This window comes from Drosophila subobscura, chromosome O (assembly GCF_008121235.1).
Source record: "Drosophila subobscura isolate 14011-0131.10 chromosome O, UCBerk_Dsub_1.0, whole genome shotgun sequence".
NCBI classification, from domain to species: domain Eukaryota; kingdom Metazoa; phylum Arthropoda; class Insecta; order Diptera; family Drosophilidae; genus Drosophila; species Drosophila subobscura.
In genome coordinates, this window is record NC_048533.1 from 8,235,393 (window position 1) to 8,250,745 (window position 15,353).

At 46.4% G+C, this 15,353-nt stretch overlaps 4 protein-coding genes across 4 annotated transcripts in view; 2 read left to right on the top strand and 2 right to left on the bottom strand.

Moving 5' to 3' along the window:
* LOC117898190 (irregular chiasm C-roughest protein) overlaps positions 1-8,698 on the top strand; it is a 73,616-nt gene extending 64,918 nt beyond the window's left edge. The window contains 1 exon segment of the mRNA XM_034807410.1: positions 7,535-8,698. Coding sequence (XP_034663301.1) covers positions 7,535-8,560 — 1,026 coding nt within the window. The 3' untranslated portion in view covers positions 8,561-8,698.
* Positions 8,699-8,831: 133 nt separating this feature from the next.
* Positions 8,832-11,783, top strand: LOC117898195. The gene has a single exon (XM_034807415.1). The coding sequence runs from the start codon at positions 10,445-10,447 to the stop codon at positions 11,363-11,365; it is 921 nt and encodes a 306-aa protein (XP_034663306.1). The 5' UTR covers positions 8,832-10,444; the 3' UTR covers positions 11,366-11,783.
* A 129-nt stretch (positions 11,784-11,912) lies between these two features.
* Positions 11,913-13,880, bottom strand: LOC117898193 (zinc finger protein 37 homolog). The gene is made up of 4 exons (XM_034807412.1): positions 13,710-13,880; positions 12,618-13,653; positions 12,405-12,562; positions 11,913-12,336 (listed from the first exon to the last, which is right to left on the bottom strand). Exons 1-3 carry the CDS (start codon positions 13,842-13,844, stop codon positions 12,555-12,557), a joined length of 1,179 nt encoding a protein of 392 aa, XP_034663303.1. The 5' UTR covers positions 13,845-13,880; the 3' UTR covers positions 11,913-12,336; positions 12,405-12,554.
* Positions 13,881-14,178: 298 nt separating this feature from the next.
* LOC117898194 (adenosine deaminase-like protein) lies at positions 14,179-15,319 on the bottom strand. Its single transcript, XM_034807413.1, has one exon. It carries the CDS (start codon positions 15,281-15,283, stop codon positions 14,261-14,263), a length of 1,023 nt encoding a protein of 340 aa, XP_034663304.1. The 5' UTR covers positions 15,284-15,319; the 3' UTR covers positions 14,179-14,260.
* Between the last annotated feature and the right edge of the window lie 34 nt (positions 15,320-15,353).

The window sequence follows — 15,353 nt, forward strand, 5'->3', positions numbered from 1 at the left end:
GAATAAAAACAACGTAAGTATGCACGGTGGCTTCGAGATAATTTTTCACACATATTCTTAATGACAATCGACCTGCTTTTGTGTACATACATATATTCTCTTTGATATTCCACTCTTGAAATGTTTCTCAGGCGTCACGTGGCCCAGAACCTGAATGTGGCTCCGGATATGATTTATTCGTCGCCTCGATAGTTGACTCTCTGGTGTCATTGCCTTCTTATGTCCTCGTTATTCGTGTGCCTTCCTTTCAGCGATGCTTTAATGCCTCATTGCATTCACAAATACACACTGACAGGCCCCAGAATCGTCCGTCTGTAGAGGAGAGCTACCAGAACCCATACTGCAACAGAGAGCACATAATGCCTTGGCATTAATTTTATTACATCTTTTTCTGGACTTCTTTTGCTTCCTGCTACAGCATTTGCCTGCTGCTGATGCTCCCCGTGCGTGGGAAATGTCTGAAAAAGAAAAGCGGGAAAAGTTTTCTTCTAAAGAAGGCACACATACCCTATTCACGGCTTTTTTCTGATTAAAAGAAAATCTACTTTCGAATGATATTATTGAAAAATGCGCCCTAGACCCAGCGCTGCATTTCTAACGACTCTAAAATGCGTAATTTGCAATTCCGGGATATATATGTATTATCTCTCGTTGCTTTTAAACTTAAATTAAACCTTAAATTGATTTGCATCCTCAAGGCTGCTCAGAACGGTCATCACCATTAAAGCGAAGACTTCCAGGGTATTGCCGCTTGCTCAGACGTTAATAAATTTGATTATTTTTATGTTTCGCCGTTTCCGTCTCAGTTGGTGCCGCATCTTCGCTGCAAGTAGAGAATTTTATTGTATTTCGTTTTAAGTTCAATGCACCATAAATTTTCCAACAAAAAAAAAGGATTTATGTTGCAATACCACCCCCACCAGCCCCAAAAACTCCCACGACATTCCCTTGTGCCTTGCGTTGCACCACTCGACACAGCCATAATTTATTGCGTATGCATTTCCGCTCTGAGTTCATCCAGCCAGGCCAGTCGATGCTTTCAATGTCTTAAAGCCTTTAATTTAGCCATTCAACATATAGCTCTATCTTTATGCCAGTCCTTTGTTCTGTGGAAAATCGGAAAAGAATTGGTCATTGAGGGAAACTTTTCGGACCCCCTAAAATGAACTCTAAGCAGCGGCAGGAAAGTTGTCTTTACAGGCCACGTGAACTGCTGTGTGAAAAGCGGAGTTTCCCAACAGGAAAGCAACATGGAAAGCCCATAAATTCATGCAGCTGCTGCAACACCCCCGCATTCACTCCCTCACTCTCTGTACACTCTTCGTTTTGTAGAAAACTAATGACAAGCCCCTGGAAAATGAAGAAACAATGCGCGCATAAATTACGCTCAAGGCGTTTCCCCGAAATTGCATAGCAATGGCTTGGAAGCGAAAACTAAACGCAGAGAGAGGAAAAAAATAATCTCAACTGACACTAGAAGTGGCATAGAACGGCAGAACGCTGGAGTGTTGCAGGAGTAGCAGAAGTGGTGCAGGATGGCGGTGGTTCCCTCTGGAGAATTGTGGCACACAATGGGGCATCAAATTACAGCAAACAACAAACAGCAGGCAAAGTCGAACTCGACTTGGCAGACAACTGCCACGCCCAGCCGCCGAGCCGAACTTTGCATTGTCGTGCGGCTCGGGGTTTTTTGTTTCAAAGTGCCACACGGCGTATACGCAATTTGTGGGACTTCGGATGTGCGTGTGTGACTGTGTGTGTGTCTGTGTCTATTGTAATTTGGCGCCATTATTAAAAATCCTTTATGACGCCTGGCAACGTCACAGCAGCACCAGCCGCCGCTCAGATTTCAGTAAACGCATTCTGTGTGCTCTAATTGCGCCATTAAAAGATGACAAACAAAAACCCCAGAACTCAGACTTCGTCTCCAGATCTCCAGCGGCAGACTTCTTGCCAGACCATGGCTCAGGCCACGGGGAACACTGGATTCGGGCGGTGTTTTTTGGGTGTGTTGGATCCCCATCTCCGTCTAAGACAAAAGCCAAGCACCAGGAACAACAAGAGCGAGAAGCAAAAGCCATTTAATATGGTTTTTATGCGTTGCCATTCTCTCTCGCCAACACTTGCCTTACTCTTTTCCTTGAATACTCCTGCAGGGGATATTACGGTTTATAAAAGAGGATGCAGGATAAATATAGGTAATGCTTTTCTCACTTTAGCTGCAATCAGTGTAGATAATTCGGATCTCTGTTGCTAAAGATAATGCAATCTGTTGCCTGCCAACCGATCATTCCATGAAGACTCTTTCTTTGCGTACACAGACAAGCAATTTAATTAAAAAAAAGTGTATCCAACTCCGACGACTATATTATCAATCGTTGTCTAGGGTATCTATTCCTTCAACTAGCAAAGCTTTCTTTGCCTCTTGTTCCCACTCTTTTCTTCTCAGTTTTGGTACTTTTGTGGAGTGGTGGAGTGTGTCGAATGTCATAAATGGCATGCTTCATGGGAGTGTTCTCTCTCTGTGTGTGTGTTGGTATGCGTAAAGTTTCCGCCCTGCCTCCACCTCTGCCACTATAAATGTAATTTATGTGTGTGTGTTTGCAGGTGCATTTTATTTTTTAATATGGCGCCACCGCCAGGCAAACACCACACACAAAATTTGCATTTTATGAGCTTCGCTTCCTTTTTTCGGCTTCCCCAAGTAAAATAGTAAATATACACACAACTAGTGGCCGTAAAACTAATTCAAACACGCACCGGTATGACGTGCAACATCCTCTCTATTCCTTTGTCCAACCTTTCAGGGGCCAACTTATTTCATCAGTCCATAACAAATTCATTCTGTTGACTAAGTGCCTTGACGTACAGGAACGGTGCATTTTCATTTTGAAAACGATCATAAATGCTGCAGATTGTTAAAGGTATTTAGCGCCATTGAAACTATTACGTGACCTTTTCACTTGAAAGCTAATCACAATGAAAAGTCAATCTTTCAGTAACTAATTTCATTGTGAGGTTCCATCTCAACATTCTAGAAGTCATGCGATTACCTAATAAATACTTCGAATTGCGGTTGGCTCATTCCCGCCACAAGATGCCTGAGCAATATTAGATTACTTCACATAGCCAGCGTGGAATTTAGACAAATTTATGTTCTCACTCCCGAATAGCCTTCCAGAACGAGTTAAGGAAACTACCAACCCATTGCGATTAGCTGCAACCTGGTTAAAATTCGCTAACACCCGACCAAACCCATCCTTGGGAGTTTCCTTTTTGCTGGTGCGGCGCCTGCCTTATTGAAAAATTAAACTTGTAATAAAATTTAATGACTTGGCGGTTTTTTTAATAAAACCACCAGAAACGCCCGCAATTTAAGCGCAAATTTGTGTTCATAATCACAATTTTTGTACCTTTTTTGTTTTTCTTTTTGCTGAAATTTTTGCTTTTGCTTTTGCTGGTTTTTTGGTAATGACCACACGGAATATTTTGGCTTAGTGCTGGAGACCTCTAAGTTTCCTTTTGCACGCCCATTCGGTAGGAAGAGAGGGGGAGAGGACCCGCACAGTGCGTGCAATAAAAAGTAACGAGGCTGTTAACATTAAAGCAAACGTTTGCCTTTCACTCTGGTCAAGAAGTCAGACTGAAAGGAGGCTGAAAGAGAAATACCTACAGACAGACGATGACGAAGGCGTGGGGCTCATGGCCGACTCATCGAGGTTAAGTCGGGGCGTTAATATTTAAATTTATATTGCGGCCGGAGACGGTGCTGGAACCGGTGTTTGGGGCGTCAGCCATGGTCATGGCAGTCGCACGGTCTTCTCGTTTGGCCATCAATTCAGCGTTTAATGCCTGCGCAAATATTTGCGCAATCAGCAAACAAAACAAGCAGCGGTCGTCCACTGTTTAAGCAAAGCAATTGACCGTTGTCCGAGTCTGGGTCCGGGCACGGCACACCGATACGGACACGAATACGGACAGGGACATGGGCAGGAGGGAACACGATGAGAGCGACACGACCGCAAGTTGTATTTCCGGTTGACCCCGTGCTGGTGCTCGTGCACATTCCAAAATGGCCAACGGATGCCGTGGCAGGTGTGACGGCCCCCCTTTTTTATTTGGGGACCAGACCGCCCGTCTGATGGGCACACTCTCCCACTGGCACGCTCTGGCGCTCTTTCTGTGCATCGCAATGGTGTTGTAAATATCAGTGTTAATCATTTAATTAAACTACCTTTTGCTGTCTGCCACATTTTGGGTAATTTATTTTGCGTTCGAACAATTACCGCCTCAATATGCTATCTGTTATGGGGCCATTATTCTGGATTTGCAGCGGGGCGTATGCGAAATATTACAAGAAATGACTGTGGCATACTTTTCTGGATACTCCGGTCTAGAGGCACGCAACTTGTATTTACTATAACCATTTGGCCCCGTTTTTCCGTTTTCCGTTTTATTTAAAACCGAAATAAGTACGTGCCACCCCTTCGAAAGGAGCAGAAAAGAAAAGCGTAAAAATTTCTGCACTCTTGCAGTGGCAAAGAGCCGTAAAAAGTTTTTTTGGTAAACGCATTTCAAACACTCGCCGAGATAGTTATTACAATTGTACGATACACAAAGCGGCAACAGCAGCAACACAAGGACGCGTGTTGTGTAGATGGCGGTGGGAGGATTGGGAGAACTTGCTGCATTTTCTTCGAATGAAATGCAAAACGAGCAAAGCCATCTTCCACTTCTGTTGCAACAGCAGCAGCAGCAGCAGCAGCAGCAGCAGTAGCAGCAGCAGCTCAAAGTAATATTTACAAAAGAATATTCTCTTTTCTTCTTTTTTGATACTCTTCAATGGTAGAGGTACATGGGTGTATTCGACAATCATTGGAATACTGGTCTTTTCTGTACGATATGTCTTGACTTTGCAGTGTCCATTCGGGGCATGGAATGTCCTTTTCTCTTCACATTGTTACCCCCCTAGTAGCGGGGGTATCTTCTAGTCGCAAAACCGATTCAATCACTCCCATTTCCTTCTATTTAGTTTTATTTTCGTTCTCTCTCCTTTGCTTTGTAGTGCAGTTTATTCAGGATAGAAGCCATTTTTGAAGTGCAGTTAGCTTTGATCGGTGTGGGTGTTGGCGGCAGAGTGGGTTTCGCTTCCCTTGCTATTGGGCTTGGGGATGGGGTTGGGGGTGGTTACGGTGATTTGGGTGCCGGATGTAGCCGAGCTTAGCGGAAGCTTGGCTGCAACTGTCGTTGTCCCTGTCTCTGTCTCTGTCCCTGTCACAGCTAACGCTCACCCAATCTCTATCTATATCTATGTGCTGTCTCTGTCTGTGAACCTAACATCCGCCGGACAATTGATGAAAGCTTTTGTTGTTGTATGCAGAGTGGATTCCAGTTGGAACTCCACTGGCAGTGGCAGTGGCAGTGGCCCGGCTCTCGTCCGCGTCCGTGTCCGGGTCTTGCTTCTCGGCCAAGTTTAGAGCAAGTTCAGTTACCATTTGCCGTGTGGAAAACTTTGTGCAGTTGACAGGGGATTGAGGGGGAGGAGGGGCGGATGGTAGAGTACCGTTTTTATCCAAGAGGTCCTGCGGATCGTCGCCTGATGTTTTTCGTTTCGTTTCGCGCCAGCAGCAAAGTGCAGAGCTCAAAGTTTTGTTTACAAAGTTTTCAAATTTTTGTGGCACTGAGTTGAACTTCCGTTGAGGCAACTCCAGCCCTCCATTCTCTATTCTCCATTCCCCATTCCCTCCATTCCCATTTCCGGCTGCTGCTGCTGTTGATGATGTTGCTCTCTCGTTTGGCGGCTGTAATGTCCAGGAACCGAGGTCCTTGTCCCCTTCCCGGGTACTGCCACAGCTGGTCGTTTCGATTCTTAGTCATCCATCATTAGCCAGTGCCACTCAAGCGCCAAATGCCGGCCACAATTATGTGGCAAGTCTATTAAATTTCCATCAATTTGCTGAGCGGCAACTAAATGATGCAGAAAATGCAATGGAAATGGCTGGAAAAGTGCCCCAGGGTGCAAGGGGGTGGAGCATGGAGTGGGTGCACCACTTACTTACGCGCTTATTTGCCTGCACTCGAAAAATACAGAGAGATAGAGCGAGCGCCAGGACATGTAGACATCCTGCGGCGGCTTCAGCTGCGCCCCTCCTTCTGCTCTTTCAAGTTGTCATTGCGCGTAAAATTATGTCAATGCCTGTCAACTTTTCTGTTCCAAGGAGCTGCAAGTTTCCTTGAGAAGTGCACCCTGTAGTGTCTTTGAGAGTGCATTGAGCGAACGACTGAAAGTTTTCCCCCTGCTTCCTATATGTATGTGTGCGTTATTGACTATGCATAAAGTGCATTTTCAGAGCTTCTCAGAGAAAAAGACAGGCAAGATAGCGAAACAGTTGTCGGTCCTTTGGGGGCCGGAGGGAGGTTGGCGGAAACTTTTTTAATTTAATGTACAAATTACCGAGTCAGCCTCAAACACAACATACGAACGTGGGAAGGAGGGAAGAAACTGCTTCTCCCTGAGGACCAAAAGTCATTTAAATGCGACAACTTCGTGGGTTGCAGCTGTAGGCCACTTTTTTTGCTCCAAATTAGCCTGGTTAATTAGCTATATTTTTCTCCACGAATGCGGGCAACTGCCTGCCACGTATTCCCCGGTTAAATTTAATAAGTTTCTCGCTCGACAAATTAGTCTGCTGCCTGCCCCATGCCCCGTGCCACATGCCACAATGCCTGCTGCCTGTCCTCTTGCCTGCCTGTCACTGCATCCATGCATGAAATTCCCCGTGACTTGCACTAGGAAAATAACCCAAGGAGTTGCCTTTAATATAAGTTGTGGAAACACAGCCTCCACCCACTTGAAGCTCACAAGGCGTTAGCCACTGCATTTTGGATGAACTCGTACTAGATGTAGTCGTAATTATAATACTAATCACACTCCATGTAAATATTGTACTTGTGTAGTTTAAGTTTTCTTTCTTTTGATTTATTTATTTTAAAATGCACCAAGTAGCCGAGGCACTTGTAAGTGAGTCGTCAAAGCTTAGCTGCAATAGTACTTACGACTATATGTGTGTATATATATATGAACTACCTAACTGAACAATCAAGAAACCGAATAGAACATACTTCAAACGGGATGTCCCCACAACTGACGCACTTTTCCCCTACTCCCCACACCGAATCAATCAACGACACACACACAAAACACACACACACACACACACACACGAGGATACCTAAGTATACTATCTAAAAAGAAGAAAACAAAAAATATATATATTTTATATACTTATATATCATACACAACTTATATGATAAGTGTCTACTCTTTTCCTTTTTTCGTCTCTTTTTACGCTCTGACATTTCATTTTCCAACCAAACCACCACAACAACCAACCGCCAACCAATGCGCATTTTAACCAATCCACAACCACAACCACCACCACCACCACCACACGCACACCACAAATTGTAATGTGAAACCACCAACACAACAACAACAACAACAATTCCCCCACCACCAACAACCAAAAATCAGAGCGTACCAGTACTACGCACATTTGGCGGTCATCACATCGCGTAGCGGGAGCGGGAGAGGGAACTGGTGGTTGTGGCTAGCGCCACAGCAACAGTTCCTCAAGGAGTAGGAGCACCAGCAGCACTGGCAGCACCGAGCTGCTCCTCATCGACAGCCACGCCATCGGGTACACCACCAATGCTGCCACCGCTGCCCAATGCCTTCATTGCCATCAAAACGAAGTCCGAGTGCAGCAATAGCAATCACAGCTATAGCCACAGCAACAACAGCAACAGCAACAACAGCCTCACTCTGCACAGTGGCAACAACAGCTTCAAGTCGAACGGAAACGGAAACGGAAATGGTAACACTAATGGCAACAACAACACGAACCGCAGATCACCACAACCGCAGCAGCCACCGCCGCTGCCGATGAAGAATGGATCCAAGCAGCAGGTCAATGTAGAGTCGCACTATCAGCATCTCAGTTACAATGCTGGCCCCCACATGCCACATCCCAGTGGCTCCAGCACACGCAACACACTCGATCGCAAACAGCAGAGCGGCGGAGGCGGTGGCGGCGGCGACTACTGCACCCAGATAAATCCCCACTATCTGCAGACATTCGACAGCCTGGATCACTATAGTGTGGCCACGATGCAGCAGCAGCCGCTGCGCAGCCAGTCCAAGTCGCAGATCTACAGCTACGGCAGCAGCGGCACTGCCAGCGACCACTCGAATCCCCAGCTTCATGTGCAACAGCAGCACCACAGCCTCAAGCACACCAAGCACGGTGGCAAGGGCCACAAGAGCGGCAAGCATAGCTCCAAGAACGGAGGCAGCAACAGCAAGTCGCAGGACGACTTCAAGGCCATGCACAAACAGCAGCAGCAGCAGCACCAGCACCAAAAGTGCAACAACGGCAACAAGGCAATCAAGCGGAATGGTTGCAGCAATCAGGTGCTGCCCCAGCCGCCACAATTGCAGCAGCAGCCACACTACACGAGCTCCAGTGATAGCCTACCATTTGATAATAACTATTATTAGACGCACACCCCATCACACGCACACACTCAGCTACTGTAACACGCAACACTAACGCTAACACGCCACACCCACACCCACACCCACACCCACACCTGCACCTACACCTACACATATGTATGTAGCCCGCGCTTCGTTTGGTAAAGGGTGTCCTAAAAGTTCAGTTGGAAATCGTAGAATTCTGTTGGGTTATTTAATTAAATTACATTACAATGTATCTGCAAATCTGGATATCAATCTACAGTCTAGCAAATATGATTCCAAACATAGTAAATTGGGTAATAAAAAAACCCTTTGGCTTGTTGCAATTATCTCCTCTTCCAAAGTATCATTTTCAGTTCACGATTTATGGATCCAATTACAAATTCTCTACCATTTTTTAACAACAGCCAATGCAGCCACTAAAAGTTTTTGTGTGCATGGGTTTTACCTTCCCCATTGATAACTCTTTTGTGTAATTATTCGTCACTCTTTTTTTGCCATCAATATTTAAAATGACACCACCAGGAAATGAAACTACAAAAAACTGACGGCAGAATGAAAAAAACTTGCATAAAAAAGGAAAAGCCCTTCTTCCTACCATAATTGGGAGCCTAAAATTGGGACACAACTTTGGGACACCCTCGCAATGCCATACAACAATCAAAGAACACACACACCAACACACAGCTAAACATATGTAGACACTGTAACATCCTGTGTTTAGGCTCATCAAATGGTTCAAAGGCCTCATTTGATAGTCCACAATCATGCTGAAAGCCGAGCTGTAATATGCAATGACACATGCTCCATGCCCCCCAACCAATTCTAGTTCCGATTTAATTTTTTGGATGCTGCTAGGAAATTCATATACATAAAACAAGTACATACATGGCTTAGGAAGGAGATATATACATATGTACATATGTACATATGTGCATCATATATGCATTACTCTTCAATTGTGAGGCTCGGCTGCTGTTTGTGTTGTTTGTTGTTTCATTAAATTAAATATTTAAATAGTCTATAAACCAAATTTAGTTGATAGGCAAATGATTTCAATGCGAGAAAAACAAAATGGGAAACTCGCAAAATAGTTTATTGTTTAATGTTTAATGTGTACATAGAATGGATAAGAGCCCTATATAAAATAGTTATGTATTTATTGTAGATGTAAGCTATGAAACCTCGGCCCCCCCAACCATCTTTCCAACTGCCCAGGACCCGCCCAATGCCCCGAAACTCCGGCCCCACCCTCTCAGAAAAGCTCACCAGCCACCAAGCACAAAATCCAAAGTACACCAACAGCAGACGGTACGAGTGTCCTGTTCTGTGTGTTTTCTCGGCTCCAACTCGATGCTAATCAGAATTTTGTTTTAAATTTATTTCATTAACGAATTGCTTGAAATATCTGCCAACAACCACACATACAACAACTACAACAACAACCACACATACAACAACCAACAACAACAATGCTTACACCAACATCCTCCCAAGCAGTCCACCAGCCATGCCACAGCCAGCGGCCACGATGAGCGGGGCAACCTTCTCTGGCAGCAGGAGGCCTCCGAATTCGTTGAGCAATTTCCCACAGATCCAGTGCGTCGGTGCCCGGTGCCACCGCTGCGACACTGCCACGCCCACGGCCATGGCCATGCCACGCTGGGCAGACGCAATGCGGATCTGTTTAGCGGGGACCTGGGCATACCGGAGATCAGCACCCATGTGGGCAGCGTGGTGCACACCTTCGAGACGCTGGCCCTGCAGCGTCGCCTGGCCGAGGCCGAGCAGGAACGGGACCGGGACAGGGACCGGGACAGAGAGTTAAGTAAGTACGAACCGAGTGCCAATGGCAATGGCACCACCCAGAGCAAGTACAACCAGCTGAAGCGCCGCTCGCAGGAGATGCGACAGCGCCTCATGCAGCAAATGCACCGCCAGAAGCTGCAGCAGCAAGCACGAACACGGGCCCAGTCCCAACCACAACCGCAGGCACAGACACAGCCACAGCCACAGGCACCATTAACCAACAGCTGTAGCACCCAGACGCTGGCCACTGCCCATCTCAGGCCGCGTCTGGCCCGTTCCACGGAGCAGCTGCAGCACCAGTCCACCTTCGAGGACTACCGCAAGAATCTGTTTGGCACGCTGACGCGGCCCAGCAGTGTGGAGGAAGAGCTGCAGGACGAGTCCTTCATTGTGAACGCCGCCTTCGACGAGATCTTTGCCCACTACGACGACGATTCGTCGCAGGAGCAGGAGGCCGGAGGCATGACGCTGACCAACACCGATGACCTGTTCGAGGACGAACACATGCTGGTGAGCCTCAGCGAGCTGGACGACGATGTGTTTGCCAGCAAGGCGCAAACAGCCTCAACCACACCCACCACGAGTGCAGCGGGGCGAACGCCCAAGCATAGTACGCCACAGCTGAATCTCAATAAATATCCGGCGCCTACTCCACCACGCTCCAGGACGCTGACCAATCTGTTTGAGCGCCTCAAGTCGGAGCAGCATCAGCGGCTGCAGAAGTATCCCGCCGAGACGCAGCTCCACCAGGCGGCTGACTTTAATCGCGGCTCCACGCTCAGCAAATCGTTTGTGCAGCAGCTGAGGCGACCCTCCCACAAGCAGAAGCGGGCGCCCAAGCCACCGCCCAAGCCCAAGTCGCGCTCCCATGTGGCCATCGCGCACGTGACGCCACTGCGGCACGCTCTGATCTTCCCCAAGCGCTCCAAGTCCTCCAATGAGCTGCTGCTGGACGATCTGAATGTGCAGGCGCGTAAGTATTACCGCAGGACGCCGGAGCTGAGCGCAGCGCTGTAGAGGATCAGATGGAGCACAGAGTTATGCACCCATCACGCTCACCTCTAGTTGTTATCCGTTTGCTAACCCGCTGACCCAGTCAGTGCCGGACTCTTGGCTATAATGATTTCCTTTCCATCTTTTATTTTACCAATTAAATATTCGGCAGAGGCGACGCTTTTGTAGGCTAAGTGAATCCCGAAAACCCAAACCCCAACCCCAGACCCGACCTGACCTGACCTGACCCACGTTTTTGAAACTGAACCCGAACCCCGAATCCCGAACCAGACGTAGGATGTGGATGAAGTAGAGAGCAGCTAACCCGCCGCCAAACCGGAAGAAAATGTATAGCTCGAGAGATGTGAATCGAACGCCGAATCCCAAAGAGAATTGAGCCATAACTTGGAATAGGAAAATCTTGTCAGCACTCGTAATACAACAAGCAAGAAAACAAATAATTTCATAAATTAACAATTAAGTGAATTACATTATTCGAAACCTGCATGAAAATCAAATCAAACGATGACTAACATATATGAATATGTAATAGGTAATATTATATACATACATTATTGTACAAATAGGATCTCGGATAGAACCGAAAATCAAATGGAAAATGGAAAATAATTGTGCTCTCAGCCTAATGCGAGCACACAAGTTTGTCTCTTGCATATGTAATTTCATCAATCAGACCCGATTATACACATCTACATTACATTATATATGGATATATACATACAACATATACATATATACATATATATTTAGCAAAGCAAAGCATATAACTACGTAATTTGTTGTAACTTGTAGGATAATTACAGAATCAAAGCAAATGTAAACCAATTACAAGAATGAAACATTACTAAATCTTACCTGCATGCAAATAAACAATTTAAAAACTAACTCAAAACAGTCTCCATTAATTCTTAACTAGTTACAACTAGGTGGGGGCCAGTTGTCCAGTTGTCCAGTTGTGCAGCAGGAAGATACCTCTGCGGGTGAACGAGGAAATTATTTATTTATATCGACAAACTACCAAAAAAGATTAGGATCCACTTACAAGCTCGATGCGTTCGATTTTTTGGTATTCATCATGGTTCATCCAGGATTTCACAGCCTTGAGGCGAGTGCCAGCCTGCTGGTGTTAGGAGTTCTCCTTAGGAACAATATTAACCAAACATTTTTCCAAATGTTTAAACAGTAAAATCATTCACTGAACTAAAGAGAAAATCCAGCATTAGTAGAGATCTTTCAACTATCAAATGATTCTTACTTTGCACGCTATCAGCCTCCTCTTCGTGTCGCATCAGATGATTCCTAAGCTGAGCCGCACGACCAAAGGTTTTTGGGCAGAACTGACAGCGATGAAGGCGCTCATTCGAGTGTATTCTCTCGTGACTGCGCAGCACGCCCAGCTGGCCAAAGCTACGCTGGCAATGGTTGCACTTATAGGGCCGTTCGCCCGTATGAGTGCGGCTGTGCAGCTCTAGCAGATAGACCCTGGAGAACTTGCGCTGGCAGACGGTGCAGGTGTGCGGCTTTTCCTTTGTGTGCTTGGACGTAATGTGGCGCTTCAGATTGCTGGACTCCACGAATCCCTGGCCGCAATAGTTGCAGTGGTGCTGAATCACTTTGAAGTGTCGCTTCTGGTGCGTGACCAGTGCCCCATTTGTCGTAAAGGCCTTTGGGCAATTGGAGCAAACAAAAGGACGCTCGCCGCTGTGCACTCGAAGGTGCTCGGTCAGACTGTTGGCCGACTGCATACACTTGCCGCAGTGGATGCATCTATGCCGACCGCTTTGATCAACCGATTCCGTGGAGCGATCGCTGCAGCTGTGGCCTTTGTAAGTGCCAAAATCGGTGAAGAACTGACCACACTTTTTGCAGTCGTAGATGGTTATAACAGAGTGAAAATTCTCCAGATGCTTGCGTAGGGTTTGCCGCTGCTGGAAGACAGCACCACAATTGTCGCAGTTGTATTTGGCAGAGATGAGTGACACCTGATCAGCATCCTCTTCAGTCGCCTCTTCCTGCTCGTCATTTGGCATCTGTTCCGCATAGTCGCTGGGATCGCATACTATGATTTCCTCTGTCATGTATTCTTCCTCCTGCAGACAAACTTCCTCCTCCGCCAGACTTTCTTCATCCGCCAGAAAATCTTCCTCCTCTAAACTGAGCTTAGTTTGTGCAGCATCTTCTTGCAGACGAATCTGTGTCTCGGAGCACTTTTTGCGAAACTTGGCCGTGATGAGCAGCTCCTTGGTGCATTCCTGGCACAAATATTTCGGATATGCATCGGATGGGTCCACCTAAAACGAAGGCTGTTCATAGAAACTCAATTGGCGAAACCGGTGGGCAAACTCACTATTATGTTGCCACAACTCTCCAGCAATGCGCACAAGTCCATTTGAAGCTCTTCCACATGCTCATAAATGTCCACCAGGAGCTCGTTTTGTTGAAGGCAAACCCGGCAAAGAAATTCGCTTAGTTTCAGAGACATAATTTAAAAATTTATTTTATTTTGTTTACAACAATGTGACTGTGGATTAATCGATAGAATAAATCGCATGAACCTCAGAAATATACCGAAATATACCTTCTCACTTTTTAAATATACCGTAAAAATACCAAGGTATTACGTTCACTGCCAATGGGCATAAATCATAATCCCGGACTTTCATATTCTGCTTAATATTACATGCATACAAATTCACTTGTCTTAGTTCGATATGCTCGTTAGATATTCCTTGAAATTAAAATTGATCTTGAGAAAATGGATAAATACAACTGTCTTACAAGTGTATTTTATTTAGTTTGCTGCATGGCATAATTAGTATTTTCTCCAGCTTTTCGATAGCAGTTTATCCAGATTGGAGGCCCAACCATTTATCGAAAACAATGAATTCAAATTACATTCTATTCTGATTTCAAACTGTTGACATAATGCTCCACTTTGAGTGCCATCTGTTGGCGCTCCTCATCACTGGCAAACGAGTGTTTCACTGCCTCCATGGTGAGGTCAATGCAGTGGTCGCGGGTCAAGTTAAATGTTTCTGCCACCAGCAATAACTCATTTGTCAGCGTAGTGTCGAAAACGCCGCTGTCATCAGTGCACACCACTTTGGGGGCATCGGCTTCCATTAGCTGCTTCAGATGATGCTCCTCAAAGCTGGATACCGTGCCCGACTTGACATTGCTCGTGAGGCAGCACTCGATCGGTATGTCTGCCGCCTTCATTTGGGCAATGTCCTCGCTCGACAGGTAAGTGCCGTGTCCACAGCGCGACATGCCAAAGGCCAGCATCTCCTTAATCTCCGAGGTATTGTCGATCTCCGCACAATGGATGACCAGTTTCAAGCCCTCCTTGCGGGCCAAGTTAAGCGCCTCACTGAAATCTGTGAATTTGCCTTGGGTTGGATTTCCGCTCAGATCGATGCCCACCACCAGGTCCGGATCGGTTTTGGCAAACTCCACAGCCAAGGCCACAGTCTCCTCGGCCACCGCCACGGGCTCGGATCGATTTATAGACGGCAGCAGCTTCACCAGTATATTCGGGTACTTTTCGCGGCCCTTTTTGATCGTGTCGAGCACAATGCGCAGATAGTCCCGCCGCAGGTAGTTCTTGTTGGCCTTTGGTGTGGTGCGCAGCTCCAGATACTGGATGTTATCGTTGGCAAAGTCTCGTATGACTAGCTCCGTGGCATACTGCAGCCCCTCGGCCGTTGAGGTCAGCTCGTGGACAAAGGCGAACTTCTCGAAGCATTTGTCCAGATTTGAATCTTTTTCAAAGTTAACAAAGCGCGCACACAGCTGCGAGAACTCCTCCGAGGTGTTTCCGTACACCTTCTCAGCCAGATCCCGCAGGCTATTGGCGTTGAGTGAGCCATTGAGATGTGCGTGCAGTTCAACTTTGGGCAATTCTTTCAAAAATTTAAACATTTTGCAAAAATATGAAAATAAACGTAGGTTAGAGGTGGGACACAATCGATAATCACATCGATGACGCGCC